This window comes from Cibotium barometz, chromosome 66 (assembly GCF_041138505.1).
Source record: "Cibotium barometz isolate CiBa-2024 chromosome 66, ASM4113850v1, whole genome shotgun sequence".
In the NCBI taxonomy this organism is placed as follows: Eukaryota; Viridiplantae; Streptophyta; class Polypodiopsida; order Cyatheales; family Cibotiaceae; genus Cibotium; species Cibotium barometz.
Genome location: NC_141111.1, coordinates 6,496,252 through 6,518,237, shown reverse-complemented (window position 1 = coordinate 6,518,237; position 21,986 = coordinate 6,496,252). Strand labels below are relative to the sequence as shown.

The 21,986-nt window shown below is 41.1% G+C and overlaps 1 protein-coding gene across 3 annotated transcripts; it reads right to left on the bottom strand.

Moving 5' to 3' along the window:
* Positions 1-7,071: 7,071 nt before the first annotated feature.
* Positions 7,072-8,794, bottom strand: LOC147602697 (putative adenylate kinase 1, chloroplastic). 3 transcript variants are annotated; one of them, XM_086797705.1, is made up of 5 exons: positions 8,671-8,794; positions 8,161-8,509; positions 7,905-8,045; positions 7,530-7,802; positions 7,072-7,454 (listed from the first exon to the last, which is right to left on the bottom strand). In XM_086797705.1, exons 2-5 carry the CDS (start codon positions 8,437-8,439, stop codon positions 7,311-7,313), a joined length of 837 nt encoding a protein of 278 aa, XP_086653831.1. In that variant the 5' UTR covers positions 8,440-8,509; positions 8,671-8,794; the 3' UTR covers positions 7,072-7,310. The 3 variants fall into 3 exon arrangements, with proteins under 3 accessions (XP_086653831.1, XP_086653832.1, XP_086653830.1); XM_086797706.1 differs by having other exon boundaries at positions 7,530-7,799; positions 8,161-8,790; XM_086797704.1 differs by having other exon boundaries at positions 8,161-8,787.
* Positions 8,795-21,986: the final 13,192 nt, after the last annotated feature.

The following is a 21,986-nucleotide window of genomic DNA, read 5'->3' as shown; positions in this document are numbered from 1 at the left end:
CCTCGAACGGGGTTCTCCAATGAGTAAAAGTCCCATCCTCCGTGTGGTCTAGATTTGAGTAAGGAGAATCAACATCTAGTGACAAAGGATGGTCCTCCAGAATCATGGGTAGACGATCCATGTTGTGTGCTCTCAAGGTCTTCGTTGCCTATGCTCATGATAGCTTTGATACCATGTGAGGGAAAAAGGATGAAAGAACCAAATGTACAAGAGATCAGAGCAAATCAACACAACATGAAATGTATGAATGAGTATGTATAATGGTGAAGTAATCCAATACAAGAGGCCCTCTGATGTGAGGTGACTCTGAGAAAGTCGACCAGCAAAGGAGCAAGGACGAAGTCCAGGAAAAAAGCATGGTCGATGACAAAGGCTCCCGTTGAAGACAGTGGTGGCACTCCGTGAGAAAGTAGAGGCTGGTTGTGTGTTGCTGAATACAGAGGGAGCAGACACGCTGCAGTGGTAGAGCCGTTGAAGAAGATGTTTGTGTTTGATGAGGTACAACCGAGCGACTGCAGTGTGCAAGGGGTAGAGCCGATAGCGGGTTAGTGTGGATGATAAAGGAGGGTTGCTGTACGTTGCTAACCAGGGAGTAGACCAGATGAAAATGATGTGTGTTGCACAGGTGGTAGAGGCGCTGACTGAATGCAGGTTGATGTAGCCAGGCTGCTGGAGGTGTGCCGGCTAGTTGACGTGTTGGTTGATAATACACGATGATGAAACGCTGCAGTTGGATGATGAAGCACCGGCTGGTGTATATTGATGCACAATGATGGCCGGGCTGCTGTGAGTACTGGAGCCGACGACTGCTTGTGTACGCAAGTAGTAGAGCGACAACTGGATGGTGTTGTTGAAGAAGCACCGCTGGTGCTGTGAGGATTGGTTGATGATCATGTACTGAAGGCGGCTGCGCTGCAGTCCTGGAGTCGATGCCTACTGTTTGACGTTGAGTTGGTGAACACGATGGTTGACGTGTGTTGATGCTGTGTGGCACGTTTATATAATGCTTGGAGCAGTAATCGGCCCAGCATAAACCAACCAGTAAAAAAGGTTGTTTAGGTAATAAAATGGGCGCCCTTTTGAGCACCCCTTGGGGCTGGTTGTCACACATGCTTCCCTACTAGTAGCAGAAAAACGGAGGCTTTAATAAAAGAGTGAAAGAAGAACGAATACACCGTGGTAGCAAAGGTTATGACCTATTTTTACCCTCTCCAGAAGTCTCAACCATTCTCGGAGAAATGCATAAACAAGCAACAACAATCGTGGGGTATCCAAGGCTAACTGCCCGGTGGTTGCCTTACCCTCTCTTCTTCTTTGTCACAAAGAAAGCTACTTCACCTTGCGAGAAAGACTCACGCACCTCTCACTATCTACTCTCGCTCACACACATTGAATGGATAGGAACATGTGCATAGTACTAACCTAAGTTTTCTCTTTCTCTCCCCTCACACACACCAAGCAACAAAGACCAAGTAGGAAACTAGTAGATATGTTTAACATAAATGGGGATTGTCTCTACTCATTCTGAGATAATGCATTATATACAATTTATTTAGCCCTTATTTTTATTAAGATCTCCTATTTGGAGCCTCATATTTGGAGCATAAGAGTTCATGTTCCATCGGCAAGTTCTTATTGTAACAATACATATTCTAGATTGTATTCTTATGTTTCTACCAACTTTTCCTTGCCCTTGGAGCAAGCTCCTATTAGGATTCACTGTTTTAAACCATGTTTGTGAGGCCAGTACGATTTTTCCTAAGAAGGTTCTTGTGGCTTCATCATTGGTTCTTTTGGCTTCTTACAGATATTACACACACACACACACACACACACACACACACACACACGTGTGTGTATACATACATATATACATACATATATATAACAAAATAAATGAAAGAATTCAAATACTATGAACAGAACATTAAACCTTACACCAAGCGTAAACACATAAGATAATAACCAAATACATGAGATTGAGTTCAATCTCTCTCTCTCTCTCTCTCTCTCTCTCAAAGTACATTCCCATTAGGAAAAATGAAAGCTCATTTTGGGGCCCTGTAAGAAATTCACTATTTTCTCTTTTCTCTCTCTACAAAAGCAAGAAAATATGGATACTTGCGTCAGAAATGTCAGTGTGAAAAGGAATAAATATATTCTTTCACATGCTTTACATTCAATGTTCATATAAGAGCAACACTTTTCTGTGCAAAATTTGGTGATTCTGACAACGCAAACACGTCCGGAACGGCCCAAAACCCCAAAAACGGCACTGGAAACGCTGGAATCGTACATCCGGAGGCCCGAAATCGGCCAAAAAAGGTCCCAAAAGTGGATTTGTTGAAAAACGCGATTTGGTACCTTCTTCCCGGAGAGGGAAGAAGGTACCAAATCGCGTTTTTCAGCAAATCCAAAAGGTACCAAATCGCATTTTTTAGCAAATTCACTTTTGGGGCCTTTTTTGGCCATTTCCAAGCCTCCGGATGTACGATTCCAGCGTTTCTAGTGCCGTCATCATCCAAGACTACATCTGTGTATATCTATCCTCAACTTTGAACTCACAAATTGGTATAGTCACAAAATCTCTAACAAAAGGGCCATACACATGAGCACCCATAGTTGACCAACTAGATACTCATGCACATGATCAAACTGAACCCACATTTTTTGCAATTCTTCTTTTTGGCCTCATCTTGTTCACCAAATCCAAACCACTTCCACATCCCAAAACACACATCTTAAATACATGAGGCTGATGCTTTGCCTCAAGCTAACCAGGGAAAATAATACTATGAACAAATGGGTATTTTAGTTTGTTCTTGAGGTCGAGTATGACCTCGAGACCCTTTGCACTATATCGTGGACATCTCTTTGCCTCTTCCATACATCTCTAGATGCTTTTTCTATTAGATAATGGCATGAACAACTTCAAAAGATCCAACATCTCCATGTCACCAAATTCAGATGCACAGTTCTCTGATTCTTTAAGGAGCATGTCCATCACCAATTCCTGGGCCACTAATACTTCAACCTACTTGGGTGTCGCAAAGGGTGTAGCTCTAGTAGTATGAGACATTACCTTATCCTCCACCATTCTTTTGATCTCCCGAGATGTTCCCTCTCTAAGAGGGTGATCATGGCTCCCCAAATAAATGGCAAATCTTGTAGTGAAGTCATGACTTGGAATGTAGTATTAAATAACCGCACGCATTGACATACACACTCTGGTGTTTGCTTGCAATGTATCCACACAAGGTTTCCATTTCAAATCTAATAACCCTAGTTGGTGGTTTTTTTCTGAGCTTTTCAACCCACTATTACCATAGAGGCACAAGTGAAATAAGGGTATTCAAGATTATAACATCTCAAAAGACCATGTCTACTAAGACGCACTATTCCTAGAAAGCAGTCAAAAGAGCAACTAACATAATCAGCCCATACACGCCATCATTCTTGTGCTTCATTCCCACCATTGGGAACTCAACTCACCCCTACAAGGAGGGAACACAACAAAAACATAGCCATCAAGGTTGTAGGGAGTTGTTCAACCTTTGTTATCTGTTGTGAACATTTGCCAAAGCTGTGTGTAGGCTACTGTCCATTTTCCATCATCGACAACCTATACTCGTAAAATCCACAGTGTTAAAGCACAATTAAATTGAAATCACTCAACAAAATAATACTAATATGTGGTAGCAATTAATTAGACTAACTCACAAGTAATTAATATGTGGTAGCAATTAATTAGACTCACTCACAAGTAATTACTCTTATGTGAACACATAATTGTTTGGACTTGCTCAACAAATCAACGACACATTGTATAAGCACAAACATAACCACCTAAATCCATGCAAGTACATATTCAACCTCAAGTATTAATTAAAATCACCCACGATACTAAGCTAAATATAACAACACACCGACCGTCCGCAGTGCATCACATGTAACATTTTCTCTTGCTTGGATTACAAATGACCTCAATTGCATGTTTGCTATAATATGAGCAAATAAGATCAGGATATTGACGAAAAAACCATTAAGACATCTACCTAGCATCTTCAATTGGATAGTTCTTGAAAGTCATAAGATACTTGATATGTACATCACATGTTCTTGTGGTAGTGTGCTGATAGTCACTAATAATAAAGATTAGAACCAGAGTTGACAAACAAGATGAACAAGGGTAACGAGAAAGTTTGTACTCATCGTAGAAAGCAGCTAGTCTAGGGCCTTACCAGTCCCAACTCGGGTCCTCTAGTTTGGCTTGCGTGAGGCCAAGATTAGCAACCTAGGAGTACTCAAGCTCACTGGCAAGATGCCCTCATGCGAACTGTCCCCATGGTGATGATGTTTCCTAGCTAGGTTGACCCCATAGTCCAAGCATCGTGGAGTAAGACATGAATAAGGGAGCACGATGGCTGACGTATTGGCCTACAGTTGGGTGGGCCGAATGAGTCTAGCGCTTTCCTTTTCCAAATTATATGATATTTCAAAGTTCTCATAAGAACCTTACATGAGCATGTTATACAAAATATAGCATACTTGCATCGTTGTTTGATTTTTCCTGTTTGTATTCTATTGTATAATGAGAATGAATGAAATCAATGCTATCTAAGTTTTTGGATATATGTCCATGAAAGTTCTTACACACTGTGTTACCCCCTTGGATTTGGTAATGAAATTTTGAGACCCAAGTGGAAGCAACCCACACATCCCAAGTGGTTGTGGATCCAAGGGAAAGCAAGTAAGAGCCTCGCTATTTAGTAACATATAGGGGTATGTCAAGTGAAGAGGATCTCTCTTCTCCTCTCTACTGCTTTGTGTCAATTTTACGCATGTGATTAGCGTTATCTTTGTAGCTTTACGTTAATTAAATCTCCACACAAGTATGCATACTTATGTTGGTACATGGCATTTAGGTAAATCATAAGTCGCAATTATGCACATTGACTTAGGATTTTTTAAATTGGAGTTTATATTTTAGGGTTTTGTAAACCAAGTGTAGGGCTTGTGTTTTCGGGTTTGCAAACCAAAATTAGGGTTTCTATATGTTGCATTAACACAAACCTTGCATGAATGGTTTCACCTATCGTTTCAACTTGCATAGCAAATTAGGGTTTGCATATTAGCGCACACAACCAAATTACAATTTACGAATTTGCATCTTCAATTAGCTTTGGACTTGTACAATAGGATTCTATGCACAGGTCACAATAGTTCTACATGTAGATTTAGTCAAGTGTAGGTCTTAGTAGGTAATCAACCCATCACATCTTTTTTTCATGACAACTTGGGGAATTCCAAGTTTCCACAGCAAAATGCCAAATTTTGTATTGCTCCAATTCACGAAATGAAAAAGCAAGGAATCAACCAGGATGCTTTCTTCTGGGTGAGCCAACTAGCAATTAAAAATACAAGTATGAGGAGCCAAGTTGATGACCAAAGAGCTTGTGGTTGGAGAAAGGCACGAAAGCGAAAAATTTACCATAGCAAAAACTTGTCAAAAGAAAGGAGAGCTTTCAAGAGCGAAAATGGCTAAGGAGACAATTTCCTCACGTAAGGAATGTAGACCGATGGAAGATCATGAGGATGTGCCAATGTCAATGGTAGAAGAGTAAAACAAAGTACCAAAGCTCATCTTACATTCCCAAGGAGGCAATAACGCTAAGCACTCATGTAGATCTCACTAAAGAGGGGGATGAGACAAGTGATGCAAAGGTGCTAGCAATAATAGAGCAATTTACCATGTTGAAAGAGAAGAAGCCAAAAGAAGAGCCAATAGTTCCAATGGAGGTAACAATGATAGAGATGCTGGTGATAATGGAGGAGAATCCCATATCAAAAGATCAACCATTGGTAAAGAAGCCAAAAGAGCTAGTAGTTCCAATGGAGGCAAGGAGCCAAAGAGTTGAAAGATGAGCCTGTCGAAAGACGAAGTCAAGAAAGGAGCCATGGTGCATGGTGTGTCCTAAAGCTCCAAGTTTAGCAAGAGGAAATGTCATGTGCACACCTTAATTTCATGTCACATAGACATGATTATTCTTTGTAACCGCCTAAAGAGCAAAGTTAGGCGCATATGGACAATTTAGAGTTGTTTTGACAATCCTATAGATGGCCAAGACCTCCACCAATGGTAGGGACAAGTATTAAGTACAATATAATACATTTTATAACATTAATGCTAACTTTTTATGAGGTTGTCTGACCTCCTACAAAATCCCCTATATAAAGGCAAGTCATGGGTCATTTGTAAGCATTCAAAGATAAAGGTTAGAGAGCCAAGACCAAGACAAGAAAGCCAAAACTAAGGGCATGCAACCACAGCATTTGGATCAACATTTTTCATAAACATACATGTAAGGACGGTAAGCTTCAATTCACGCATAACATTCAAGGCAAAGATCTCATATGAATCTTTACCAATCAAAAGTAATCACGATTCCTGATAGATATACATGTCACATACACACACACACACATTATCTGTATATATACAATATGTGTGTGTGTGCACGCATGCGCACGAGCGCGTGTAGCTATATATGTATGTATGTAATTTTTATATACATATTTGTATGTACATACATACATAAAAATACATATATTTATATATGTATGTATGTATGTATGTATATATGTGTGTGTGTATGTGTGTGTGTGTGTGTGTGTACATATGTTGGAACCAAGTCTACGGATCACCCTCGAAGCTTGAGGCTAGCCAAGCACCAAGCCATGTCCTCAGCCATGACCACTACATACATACCAAAAGGGTCCACCAAGCCAAGCATTCGGCTGGACTAGGCATAGGCCTGCTCTAGGTCCCGGTGTCCCAACAATTTACTCTAGTGGGAACCCTCCAAATGAGCTAATAACTCGTATATATAGACCCACCTGAGGTGTCCCACACTGATGGGTGTTTCACATTGGTTTGAACTATAAAGTCACTTTAGACAATTGATAAAATGTCCATGCTTGAACCTAGCCTCATCATAATGCCAACATCAGTTAGCAATACTCTAACAGCACATAGAGCAATGTCTGTTGTAGTGTGAAAACACGTGACAATTGTTTTCAATACCAAAGCATGTTTGATTTTCAAGGGCATACAAGTACTATTTACAGGCTTTCATCATGGGCTATCTTGCTTCTATCCCATGTTACTCTTTGATGAGACAGCTTGTGAAAGGTTTGAACAAGGGCCATGAGGGGGGGAAAAAAAAAATCAAACCACGCATTTGAGAATTTAGCCCATCACGCAAGTAGTACGCTTCGGATGGTAATACACTAGAGAATTCTCTAAAGTCTTAAGGGTTTTTTGTCTTACCATCGCTATTTATATCCAGCTTTAATGCAGCCAATAACCTAGACCACGTTTGGGGTATGCCACCAGCCACATCAAAATCCAACAGCTTACCTTGCCGCCTATAATAATCCTCCACTGGCTTGCTCTGTAAATGTAATCAGCCAAAGTAAGACATGGTAGCTTCCTTTCAAAGCTCGCAGCAAGCAAATCATGGACTTACCTCTTGAGCATAAATACGAAGTCTTTCCCTTACAACCTCTTCTGTGTCATCTTCACGGACCATTAGCTTTGATAGACATGCAGGGGGAGGTAGCATAGCCGGCATTAGAACCCTTGGGCTACAATCTGTGCCTTTTAGATCTATGTCTGCAAGGTTGAAGTTGTTGCCGCATCCACTACAAATCCTTCTCCCCAAGCATTTTAGGATCAATACATCCTCCCTCAACCGCAAATTCAAAACAAGGTCAATTTCAGTGAGCTGATCCAGAATCTCCTACACAAAAACTTCAATACCTCAATATAAGAGGCAGAAAGCCTAGTAGTGTACTGAAAATCCTGAAAGCCCCACACACTTACTTGTACATGTAAAACTTACCGCCTGACTGCAATTGCGAGGAAACCCATCCAAGATGAACCCTTTCTCCTCGTTTTCTGATGCTTTCAAAAGCCGGCTAGACAAGAGGTCAAGTACAATATCATCTGAAACTAGTTTGCCTTGATTCACTGTATTTTTCAACTGATTAAACCAAGAAGGCAAGGTTGAAAAATAAGGCCCACTTAGTTCAGGCACCATAGCATGGAGATCATGTGAAATCAAGTTATGCTATGAAGTGGAGAGAATCAAGGTATACCTTTTGTGCCACCGGAGTTGACTTAGAAAGCTCCTCCCTTACAAGATCACCCATGGCAATGTGGGGGACACCCAGGCGTGTCGACAGCATGCTGGCATATGTTCCCTTGCCAACACCAGGGCAGCCTAGGAAGACCAATTTTGCACACTTTAGCTCACGCTCCAAAGGCCCTGTCACACGTGAGATGTTCCAGGACTCTCCAGAAATGCCAGCCGATGACTTCAGAGTCCCACGGTGCCACCACACCGTGCGGGTGACGGCAGCACCCACTACCCTCATTTCTCCCCAAGGTTATCTAGGGTTTCAAGTAAGGGAGATTTAGCGTTTGCTATGATATTTCATACAGGTTCTGGAACGCAATAAGGATGATGGTGTCAGGGTTTCAGAGGAGAAAATTTTTAAAAACAGCTGAGATTCTAGGGCTGCAAATGGGCAGCCTTAATTATCAAAACGAATCTAGGCTTTTAGTCTCTTTAATCATGAAAAATCGAAAGCTAAATATATCTCTACCAGGACGATATGGTATTGAGCAAAAGTTTGGGCATCACGGATTGAATCGACCTCACCACCACTGTCGTTGTTGTTGGTCTTTGACGACAGCAGCAGCAGCGGCGGACAAAGCAAATTACATCCCAGGTCACTTGGTGGTGGCCTGCTTGTACCCACTGTCCACCTTCCATCACGTCCGGGCGAGGCCAGTTCACACGGTGCCGCCTGTATTCCTGCAATGTTAAAATCAAAAAATACACTACAAACTCTAGTTTTGATTGAGCAAGCCCCAAAAAGTACGAAAAGAGATTGAGTGAAAACCCCACTTTTTTTTATGTGAGTGGGTAATACCGAAATAGCCGCCATTCAAGTAGATTCAACCCATTGACTCTTGTTTGAGAGGCGTGGGCGCTACCCCAATTCTTATGAAGCGTACTACAAATAGTCAGTCTTTGGACTTATCGACCGCCGGTGGCGGGCAGGGGGGGGAGGGAGGGCCAAGCTTTGTGGACACACAAAATAGTCAATAATGGCTATGAACTGAAGGTCGCATGGTAGATTTATTAGGAGATAAATGGGTTATCATTCAAAAAATGAGAGTAAAGCCTTTGCCTATGTTGGAGAGAGAGAGAGAGTAAGCTTGCCTTTCATGGTAGGCATGTGTGTGTGTGTGTGTGTGTCCACTTGTTGAAAACGACAAGCTACATGACTGGAAAGTGAAAGGGCAAACTAACAATGCTCGAGGATTACATTTAGATAAGATAACTGCAACTAGCATCGATGGTAAATGCTATGCAGCAGATTTTCACATGAGCAGTGCCCTCATGGGGTTTTCACTGACTCGTGCACCCTTTTACAACAATGATAAATGATCTAAACGGTGAGGATGGTCAGATGCGCAGGTTGATGGTGGAGGACCAAACCCGTAATGGGGTGCTAGCTACATAGCCTTAGGGTACAAAACCTGTTTACAGGGTGCCCAAAAAAAAATTTGTGATGAAGACACAGCCGTACCATCACGATGCCACGGCTATTCACTCATGAAGATAAGGTCTTACCCTCACGAAGCCACAACCATACCTTCTTCCTCTGCTAAGACATGGTTGTTCTCTTGTCAAAGGCAAATCCACGGCCGTTCCTTTTCAACTGAGAAGTCACGGCCGTTCTCTTGTCAAAAATCTAAGACACGCCCGTACGCTCCCAAAGCCACGGTCATACCTTCCTCACTATGCTTAGCCACAACCGTACCTTCCTAAAGCCATGGCCATACTTTCCTAAAGCCACGGCCATTCCTTTCTTGGAAATCTATAAGGGACCCACCATTTCCATTTCACTCACTTTTCTCTCTCTCCCCTAGCCAAACTATTGTAGTTTTTTCTCCCGAGCTTTCACCCTTGCCTACCAGCCTTCTACCCTTCTCTGAAACCCTAGGCCCAAACCTCCTTTAGCTGCCTATACTTCACCGAAATGTATGATGCCAACGAGGCTACAGGTAGGTACTCAACAAAGAGGGCCACTCCCAGATGATCCACCTTATTCTGCATCTCATTCGGGAGGCAATTCATCTCCTGCACATGGAGTAACCACATGTTCAACTAGCCACCTAATGCAGCACCTACCAGGAGTCCACCACCAAGGACGGGGTGGAGTGGCAAAACATTTTCCAGTTGGAGCTCATCATGCCAGCTTGCGCTCTGTCCTTCCTCCTCACCACCCGTCCCACCACCCGCTGGACTTCAATTGGTGCCACGTGTCCACCCCCGCTCGTGTCCATCAAGGGGTACAAGTTAACTGGGTCGAATATCTCCATAAAGAGCTCCATGTGTTCTACGCAAATCCCCAGGGCAAACTTGCGGGGTAGCCTCTCTCCTCACTAAGGTCTTATACCATGCGCCGCCCCCATTCCCACACCTCTGCCCAACACCCTGCCCTCTCCAACCTCTCCACCCCCCAAACGCCATCATCCTGACACCCACGAACAGGCACCTTCGAAACCAGTGAATCTAACTCCAGTGGAATTGTACTGCCTGCACACATTCTGTCCCCCATAGATGAATAACTCAGATGGGATGCTAAAGATGCGTAGGCACATGCCTTGATTGCTCTTTCCTGTAAGGGCAAGTCATTCCTCACATTTGTTCATGTACTTTTGCTAAGGGTGCATGGGATATACGTGCCTCTCTGTATCAAATCCACAATGAAGCTCGAATTGCCTATCTCTGGAAAGAGCTTGACTTAGAGCATCTAACTGAGAGTGAATCTATGTATGCATTTTTAACCCATGTCAAGGACCTGAGAGAGTGGTTGATCAATATTGATGAACTCATTCCCGATAGTCTGCTTGTCTCTATAGTTCTCAATGGCCTGCTTGAATTATATCAAGGATTTACTAGCACTCTTTGCCTCCTTACACAAAGGAATTCAGATTTGTATACCTTTTGATGATTTGGTAGCTCTCTTGTTGCCCCAGAAGAGCAGTCTTGCTCCAATCAAAACAACATTCTTGCTTTTGATCAGGCTTTTGTTGTCTCTCCCACTATGGCAAAGGGAAATATAGGGCTCCTTCTCGTGCTAAACCTAAGGGTAAGGCACCAGCCCATTCAGATTCTTCTGATTGCGAAGGGGAGAAAATTGAGAAGAAGAGATGCAACTATTGCCGGAAACTTGGTCATGTCATTGAGGACTGCTGGAATCTGAAAAAGAGTGAGGAGAAAAAGAAGCCGCAAGGTCTTGCTGGTACCACCACAACTAATAATGCAGAGGAGGCCAATTTCGCATGTGATGGCTATGCTTTAAAAGTGCAGTGATTTGCCTCCTTGCCCTTATCAAATATCATTGATACCTCGAGTTTAAATCAGGATTGTTAGCTGGTGCAATACCTGACATTGATCTTGATGATGATCAGTCCTTAGCAGCAACAGCTGACTATGCTTTATAGCAATGAGGGAGGACACCCGTTGATGGATATATGTGGTCACTTATGCATTCGACCCCTTAGTTATGCTATGTCTTGGATATATACTTGTATACAATGATGTTTTACTTGTTGTTGAGAGGCTGAATTAGCTCCTTGTTTGACTCACCTCACCTTTGCACCTCATTGACATGGATGCTAATGGAGTCAGACTGTTACATTGTCTTCAGCTTGGTTGCCTTATCACTATGCATAATTCAGGGTTCCTCTACCTCAATCTATGTGGGTGAGGATAATGAAAGGTTGTTTGTTATGCAGCATGTCGTGAATGCCATGTCTGAAAATGTTGATGCAGCACAAAAAGATAATGTATGGTATGTGGATTCAGGCGCTTCGAACCACATGACGAGTCATGGGGAGTGGTTCAAGGAGATGAAAAACCCGGAAAGACCAGGTTTTGTGGAAACAGGGGATGACACTGCTCATCCAATTGCCCATGTTGGAGATGTGCTATTGTCTATGCAGGATGGCAAAGTGAAATACCTTGCAGATGTACTTCATGTACCAAACATAACAAAGAATCTGGTTTCAGTTGGCCAGATGATTGAGCAGGGTTTGCAGGTTCGGTTTAACCCTGATGGTTGTTATGTTGAAGACTTTAAAGACAAGTGCAGGTTGGTTGCAAAAGGTAACAGAGTGGGCAGAATGTTTACATTGAATGTAGACATGCCTGAAATGAGTGCTGAGATGTTTGCAAATGGTTCAGGAATTGTTGCAAACACAGACATTTGGCATAAAAGGATTGGACATGTAAATGTGCAGAGATTGAAGTCTATGCAGACAAAAGGAATTGTGACAGGGCTGCCAAAATTCAAAGTGGAAGGTATGCAGAAAATATGTGAAGCATGCCAATTTGGGAAGCAAACAAAGCATGTTATTCCACGTAACAGATATGTGAGCAGAAATGCACTAGATGTTGTGCATTCAGATGTATGGGGTCCTACGAAGACCATATCTATGGGAGGCTGCAGGTATTATGTGACTTTCATTGATGACCACACAAGGAAAGTGTGGGTATATTTCATGAAGGAGAAGAGTGAGGTGTTCACTCACTTTCAGAATTTCAGAGTTTTGGTTGAAAAGCAAACAGGGAAATATGTAAAGTGCCTGAGGTCAGATGGAGGGGGAGAGTACTTCTCCAATGAGTTCTCTGATTTTTTGAAGAAGAATGGTATTCGGAGACAGTTTACATGCAGATACACTCCGCAGCAAAATGGAGTTGCTGAGCGGAAAAACAGGCACATTGCTGAGATTGCGCGAGCATTGATGGAAGAGAAGAATATGCCGCATAGCTATTGGGCTGAGGCTGTTTCTACAGCAGTATATATCATGAACAAGACTCCAACTGCAGCCATACATGATGTAACTCCAGAGGAGAGGTTTACTGGCAGAAAACTAGATTTGTCTCATTTGAAAGTCTTTGGATGCATTGCATATGTGCATGTGCCAGATGAGCTGAGAACTAAGCTGGATCCAAAAGCTGAAAAATGTGTGTTTATTGGATACTCCCTTGAGCAAAAGGGATACAGGTGTTATAACCCTGCTACACGTGAGTTGAGGGTAAGCAGGGATGTTGTCTTTGATGAGATGAGCAGCTGGTATGCTGCTGAAAAAGAAGCTGTTGGGGCTGATGTGAGTGGAAGTGTGGTTGCACAGAATGCAGGTCAGCAATCACAGTCTTTGAGTGGACCAAGAGAGTCCTCTTCTAGTGGGTCTATTGATAGACCATGGAGTGGCAGGCTGCGTCAGAATACCAGTCCTGCAAATGTGATTAGTACATCATGTAAAGGAAAAGAGAAAGTGGTTGAGCCCCTTGGTATGCCTGACATTTCTGCAAGGCATTCTCATGTCGATAGAGAATCTAGTGGCTCAGATATGAGCCTTGATGAGGAGCTTGGGATCCCAGCTATGAGAACACCTGGTGTAAAGAAGGCTATGGAAGCCATGAATGAAAAGCTGCGAAGATCAGGGAGAGTGAAGAACCCTGTGCAGAGATTTACATATGATGGTTATGTGGCACATCACTATGCATATATGACAAAGGTTGTGCAGGTTGTAGAGCCCACATGCATTGATGAGGCTGTTGGAAATGTGTGTTGGGAGAAAGCTATGGATGAGGAAATGGATGCACTATATGGAAATGAAACTTGGGATTTAGTGCAATTGCCTGAAGGCAAGAAAGCCATTGGATGCAAGTGGGTGTACAAAGTTAAACATAACAGTGATGGAAGCATAAACAGGTACAAGGCTAGATTGGTAGCCAAAGGATATGCGCAGACATATGGGATTGATTATGAGGAAACTTTCAGCCCAGTTGCCAAGATGGCAACGGTGAGAGTTGTGATAGCAGTGGCTGCGTCAAAGCAATGGTCTTTACATCAGATGGATGTAAAGAATGCATTCTTGCATGGGGATTTGCAAGAAGAGGTGTATATGTTGCAGCCACCTGGTTATGAGGATGTGGGTCACCCCGAGCATGTTTGCAGGTTGAAGAAAGCCTTGTATGGCTTAAAGCAAGCACCAAGAGCATGGTCTGACAAGATTTTTGAATATCTTGTCACTATTGGCTTTCATGTAGCCAATGCAGATTTCTCGTTGTATGTGAGACATGGTGATAGAGGAGTTGTGCTTGTTGTCATCTATGTAGATGACTTGATCATTACGGGGGACCATGATGCAGAGATCTTTGATGTAAAGATCTTGCTTAGACAGAAGTTTGAGATGAAGGGTCTGGGGGAGCTCAGATATTTCTTGGGCATTGAGGTGATTAGGTCACCACATGGTATTGGATTACTGCAGAGACAGTATGGCTTGGACATGTTGTCCAAGTATGGTATGACAGGCTGTAAGCCTATTTCCGTGCCATTGGATCAGAATGGCAAGTTGAGTGCAGATTTAGGAGACATCTTGGAGGATCCTACTATGTACAGGCGCATAGTAGGAAGTTTGATCTACATGACGATCACCAGACCAGATTTGAGCTATGCTGTTGGGTTGGTGAGTCAGTTTATGCAGGTTCCACGGAAACCGCATTTGGATGCAGTGAGACGCATACTGAGGTATGTGAAGTCTACTTTGCATTGTGGACTATTCTATGAGACTGGGACAGAGATATGTGTACATGGGTACACAGATGCTGATTGGGCTGGTAGTATCTCAGATAGAAGATCTACCAGTGGATTCATGTTTTCTTTGGGGAGTGCTGCTGTGACTTGGAGCAGCAAGAAGCAGCCTACGGTTGCTCTATCGAGTACAGAGGAGCTGCTATGGCAGCATGTGAGGTAGCTTGGTTGAGAAAGCTACTTGCAGATTTGGGTCTATCAGTGGATAGAGAAGTTGTCATTTTCTGTGACAACATTAGCAGTATACAGTTGGCCAGGAACCCAGTCTTTCATGCTCGTACGAAGCATATAGAGGTCCACTACCATTTCGTCAGAGAGAAGGTCTTGGCAGGAGATCTTGACCTTGTTTATGTCAGCACAGAGGATCAGGTAGCTGACATCTTCACCAAAGCATTGGGTACAGAGAAGCTCCGCAGATTCAGGGCTTCGCTTGGTGTACATGAGATGGAGTTGAGCTCGAGGGGGAGTGTTGAGATATCGAGCTCGTCTAGTGAGGCGGTGGACACTGATGACCCGCCTGGGGGATAGGCCCCACACTTACACCACTGGCATGGTTGGTGAGATCTTGGGTGATATGCGGCCAGTGGGATGACAGGCTGTGTGACAGCCATTCTAGAGACTGGCATAGTTATAGCGCCAGCTCATTTAGTCGGGTTCACACTATAGAGAACCCGTGTATGTATTTGGTTAAGTACCTTTCATATTGTGTGTACTCTTATTCTTGTATATGGTGTGTTGAGTGTTGAGTAAAGGAGAAGAAGATTTCAGTCTCTCACCTTGTGTGTTCTCTATTAGGGTTTTGTGAGTGTGTGTGTGCTTGCAAGAGCTCAAGCTCTCTTCCCCCCTGCATCTTTTCAGTATTGCGAGAGCAAGAAGGGCTATAATAGCCAAATGAGATGCATGTCCAGAGGCAGTGTGTGTCCAAATGCTGTCAGAGCAGGAAATAACAATGGCTACATGATCTTCAAGTAATGCATGATCCATGGCAATAGAGCAATATGGGTCAGCAGAGGACTGATTTAGAGCCAAAATAGGCTCAGCTCAGTCAGAGCAATAAACAGAGAATGTGAGCACTACAAATAATAATAATGTATAAATTGTCAAGGTCCATTGAATGTCAATATATATAAAGAATAACATGTGTCAATATATATAAAGAATAACATGTGTCAATAGACAAGCCAACAAGGTGGAATCAGCAATGAAAGTGGGCTGATTTAGTAAATCTAGCTAAAAATGCTAATATAACAATATGTCAATTGGGAGCAGCAATGCACACATCTAGCCAGACAATGAGAGTGTAACGCAACCTCTCAGTATGGCATTTTGCTGCAGCCATCAAGCTCGCACTCAAAGGTGACAGTGTGCTCCATAGGGAAGGCAATACGAAGATGCAAAAAGTACAGGAGAGACGAAAATGTGAAATGAAAATATAAAAACGAAGGAACAGGTGGAGCAATCACGATTGAGAATGTAGGCAGTTGAAATGATAAAACAAGGTGGAACAATCACAATTGAGAATGTAGGCGGTTGAAATGATAAAACAAGGTGGAGCAATCACGATTGAGAATGGTCACGATAAATTTTTTTTATAAAAAATATACAAATATATAAAAAATATATATATAAATATTTATTGGTTCTAAGTATTATTTTTATAAAAGGCTAGTCTATTTGTAAATACACACACACACACATGTCTATATTTATATATTATATTGTATATATTTTAGGCTAAGAATCTATTAGGATATATGTATTTTAGTGTGTGTGTGTGTGTGTGTTTACAAAGAGACTAGCCTTTTATCTATTTTAGGATCTATAGATATATTAGACTATATATCTATTAGGCTACACACACACACACCACACACATTTATTAAAATACATATAGCTTAATATATGTGTGTGTGTGTGTGTGTGTGTAACCTAATAAATACCTAGACTAATATATATATATATATATACACCAATATATATATATATATATGTACATATATACATAGTCTAAACTATATTCTCTCTCTCTTTTGAGCCTAAATGTTTTAAAAAGTTTTAAAAGATCATGAGTTTTCTCTTTTTTGTAAATCACATATTCTTCTACAGACCTCTCTCTTATGAACAACTAGAAGCCCTCCACCTAAAAGTTCTACAGACCTCTCTCTTATGAACAACTAGAAGCCATCCACCTAAACGTTCTACAGACCTCTCTCTTATGAACAACTAGAAGCCAGCCACCTAGCTGAGGACAAAAGAAAAAAGGAATTTAAAATGAAGAAACAAGCTCAGCAAAAAGCCAAGACTCACGAGGAAAAAGCTAAACATAGTAGAGAGGCATTCAACCTATACACATGGCTATAGTAAACAATGACAACAAAGAAGAAGAACCCTTGCACTGGTGGTGGATCCGTGTCCACTTCTGCTAGAAAGATGGTATCAATCACTTCAGGATGCAAGGACAACCCTGTACAAAAATCGGCCTCTGGAGAAGGTGGTAGAGGAAGGAGTGCTTCCTCGCTAAAATATGGCATTGGTTCTATGGGAAGGCTAAGTAGACAATTCCAATTTTGGAACTGCTCAATATAGGTACTCATAGTGATCCAAAATTGACATGTTGAGGCTGGGGGAAGGAGGGCTTGCAAGATAGGTGGTTGCAAGTCATTTATGCATGTATCCCTCCATTGTTGTGCTTGAACCTCCTCAGGTAATCTACGTATTCAAAAAAACAAGTAAATATGAAAAACATAAAATACACCAAACATCTTCTACAAGAGGTCCCATATCCTTTGCAATATTGGAAACATCTCCTTCCCCAAAATATTTAGATGTTCCATTCTCTCACATGAAAGTGGTGTGTAGCTTGAAACAGAGCCCCCAACTCAAGAAGACTCTAGAATACCTTCCCCGCAGCCAACAAACTTGACCCAGTCTCCAGTAGTTGGATCCTCGCGCGTGGCCCCAAAACCATCCACACCACTGTCACGAGTGCCACAATCACACCAAGAGCATACATCTACATCATCTCAAGTGCAACGTGAGAGGCAAACAAAGAGACGTCTTGACATTATGCATGATGTTCAAGAGGGAGACCCCACAAATGAAGATCAAGAGAGAGACCCTCCAGAGCATCTTCAAGAGGGGGAGGTGTCAGGACAACGTGACATCATGGACATGACTAGTAAGAGTACTTTCCATCGCAAATTTATTTTGAGAAGTGTGTGCTTTCGAAATGCATCTCATTTTTTGTCTTGTTTACTTTTGCAGGTGAGAGATGTTTTTCACACATATTGCTGGTAGACATCCACACTCTTTTGGAGGGCTCAGATAGGTAAAAAGAATAATTTCACCATATAATTAGTTTTCCAAGTTATACTTACCAAAACCAAACATCATAAATCTTTTATGTAGTGTGGAAGAATTCTTGATGAAGATTCCCAAGGCTCTATCTCATAGAGGTGCTCCCTCAGATACAGTGGCTCACCTCGTATGGGCTGACTTTCCTACAGGTTTACAGGTTGTTGATGTAGATACAGATAGGTGTCCCTCATGGAATCAAGTTTCTTCATCATTGATATGTACCACACTCAGCTTTGTTGGTTTGTTTGGCTGATGAGGGTTGGTTTGTGTGTTTGAGTCTAATGGATCAACTTCCTAAAATATATTCCATGGGAAAGAAAGTTGGATTGGTCATGCATTGAACAATGTCTGTTCATGTGGAATCAAGTTATTTGTATGAGAATGGAGAACGGGTAAGTCATAATCTCTCAAATATGTCCCTTTATGTATACATGTTATGTGGTATGGATATCCAAACATAATGTTTTCTCGTTATGGTAGGTGGATACATTGGCGCTTAGTATGTTCTATCGAGTAAATTGCCATGTCCCTATTATTGATCGTGAGGCTCGGCAAAATGTTTCAAAGAAGTTATTCAACGCTCAACAAAATTTCATTTTTGAGAAGAATAAGAAGCATCCATTCCAACACATGATGGTCTTGGAGCGCTACATTCAAGGTGGTGCAGAAAGATCTCCTATGTTCTTTAGGTGAGATAATTTTCATTCTATTCATTTTCATAGCTACTTTTTCAAAATACTTAGATGCACGTTTATGATTGTATTTCATTGTAGGTGGCTAGTGGAGACCTTCTCAAGTGAAGGAGATGGTGTCTTGGACGTTTTTGCGGGATGTGGAGGCTTGGGACGTGCATGCCACCAAGAGTTAAAAAGGCACTATATGGGGATAGAGAATGACATGGAGGTAGCCAAAGCATGTCTGGGAGATTTCTCACTCATTAGGTCGGGATGACACGTAGAAGAATGCTATAATTTGTGGATCAAAAGACTTTGTAATCGAGATTGTCATGGTTTGGAAGTTTAAAGATCAATATATACATTTTTGATCTTTAAAAGATTGTGTTATATATTTAAGTAAGTAAGAAAGTATGTATGTAATGTATGTATATATGTTAGTGCTGCGTAGGTAGCTCTTGTATGTATGTATGTATATGTATATGTATGAGGTGTATGAATTTAGGTAGATATATAAATATATATAATTATATCAATAAGTATGATGTGGATCAAAAGACTTTGTAATCGAGATTTTCATGGTTTGGAACTTTAAAGTTCGATATATACATTTTTTATCTTTAAAGGATTGTTTTTTATATTTAAATAAGAAAGTATGTATGTATGTATGTATGTATATATGTTAGTATGTAGGTAGCTCTTGCATGTATGCATGTATATGTATATTTTGTATGTATATATGTATGATGTGCATGAATTTAGATAGGTATATGAATATATGTAATTATATCAATAAGTATGATGTGGATCAAAAGACTGAAATTTATATTGTTGATCTTTCAAAGCTTGTTATTTATATGTAAGTAAGTTCTTGGTCCTTTACAAAGCTCATAGTAAGTTCATGGTCCTTTGCAAAGCTCGGACTCCTTGTTCATCATTGCTCCAAAAAGCTCGCAAAAAAAATCCCCCAAACTATTGAAGTGCATCACTAAGCGTTCACTCTCCTCCCCAAATACTCGCCACCGCTGGATGAAGAACAGCTGCTGGTGGCCAGGTTCATTCGGGGACTGAAAAAACCTTTGAATGCCAAGCCAGTTTCCATGGCCAAAGCAGTGCGGATGGCGAAGGATTTCACCAAGGCCTTTGATGTCAAGGTCTCACCGAAGCCAGCACCATCATCTTTCAAAAGATTTCTAACTCCAGAAGGTGATTCCAACCTTCCCGCCTAAGAGACAACAAGGTCAGGCTCAGAATATGGAAAGTTCCAGAATGGAAGAAATGTCCTTTTCCCGGAACTCAATCCCCTAGAATTCAACTTCAGAAGTTCCACCCTTGAAACAAGAAAGTGAAATGCTATAACTGTCAAGGATTTGGCCATCGCAGTATGGATTTCCCAACTCCTTTTGGATCAAGGTTTTTAGGGCAGGGAAATTAGGGACCAAGATTCTAAACTCTAGCTCCTTCCTTCCAGAGTAATCAGGTTCCTTTTTGCCAAAATCAAGGAAATCCTAGAGGTAGACCCTCTAACTAACCTGCAGTTTCAATTCAAAGTAATGCAAGACCTCCGCCTCAGAATAGGGGAAGTCAAAGAGAGATGTTCCCAAATCAGCTATCCACTTCCAAGGCACTAACGCTGGAAGCGATTGAAGAAGAAGAAGAAGATGAAAGAGATCATACCCCACCTGCGAGATGAGGACATCTTGCGTTTTTTAAGTGGGGTAGGATGTAAGATTCCTCCCTCCAGCTTTGAGGTGTAAAGGTGTAAGAACCTGCCCTTCTATTCTTGTAATTATTCCCCTATCTAAAATAAAAGAAAGATCTTGTTTTACCCTGTTTTGGCTTGGAGAGATAAAATGTCTAGCGAGAGGTAATCCAAAATTGAGATATTTTTGGATATAAAAATCATCCTAGTGTCTAAAATGGTTTCCCTTGAAACAAAAATTCAAAAAGAACTTTCCAATGTGCAATTGGAATAAATTAAAAATGTGTATAAAGGACCTTAGCCTAAGGGTCAAGATTTTCAAAAAAAATTAGATTATGGTCTAATTAAGGTTCCTATGGACCAATAAGATTAATCCAAGTGTGGGGATAAGATAAATCCAAAGAATAAAAGAAAATACCCAAAAATGAGTAAGTGCTCACATAAGATGAAGAGTTGATTGAGTACAAGGTTTATTAGTTAAAAACTATGAGATATTACTAAAAAAATGAGATATTTTGGTGTAATGATACATTTTTGACACCTTGGTAAGGAGGGGGGGAGACTTCAAGGAGGCACCTATTTCACACATGTGAATGAGTTTTTAATTCCAAAATATTAAGATATTTTTATCTCTCCTCTCTCCTAGATCAAACCAAATCAAAAGGGACCCAAACTAGGTCCAAATCTTGTCCAAATTCAGGTAAACTGAACCTGGAAAATTCTAGAACCCAGTTGGACTTGGTTAGAGGCCTCCCTCACCTATAAATAGATCCTTAGTCTTTTGTAAAAAAATCTGTGAACTATACCATGCCAGTATTACATTAAAATAATGATATTCTCTATTATCGCTTAAAAATCCTCTACATTTTGGAGAGATTGGAGCTTCTCTCTCTCTCTTCAACCTTCTTTGGAGCTTTCCTCTCAACACACTAACCAATTAATTGGTTGGGGGATTCTTCTAAGAGAGAAGCAAGCAAGCAAAATCAAGAGGTAAGGTGTAATTTTATGGTTTTTCTCTACTATTCTCAATGATTGCACTTCTCAACTCCTCTCAAGCTTGAGAAGTTTATAAATTAAGTGTTTATAATGCAAATCAAGCTTTTCTTAAGAGTTGTAATGAATAGTTAAGAAAAGTTTACATTTATGCTTAATTAGGATGCTTTTTATGCTTATCTCTCTCTCCCCAAAAGAATGGTGATTCCTATGACCAATTCTCTATTCAAATGATGCTTCTCATTGATAAATTCTCAATTCACAAATCAAACTCTAGGCTTGTGAAGCTAGAGGTTAAGAAAGTGGCTTTTTATACTTTTATGCTTCTAAAATTATGATAATCTTATGATTTAAATCCATAAATTGGATTTAAGTTTAGAAGATAGTTATACTATCATAATTGTATTACTAAGTTTATTCTTTTCAAAAATATTAAAAATTATCAGTAATAGCAGCGAAGCTATGGCAAAATTTTGAAGAAATTTATACATAATTTATTCTTATGCATAACATGA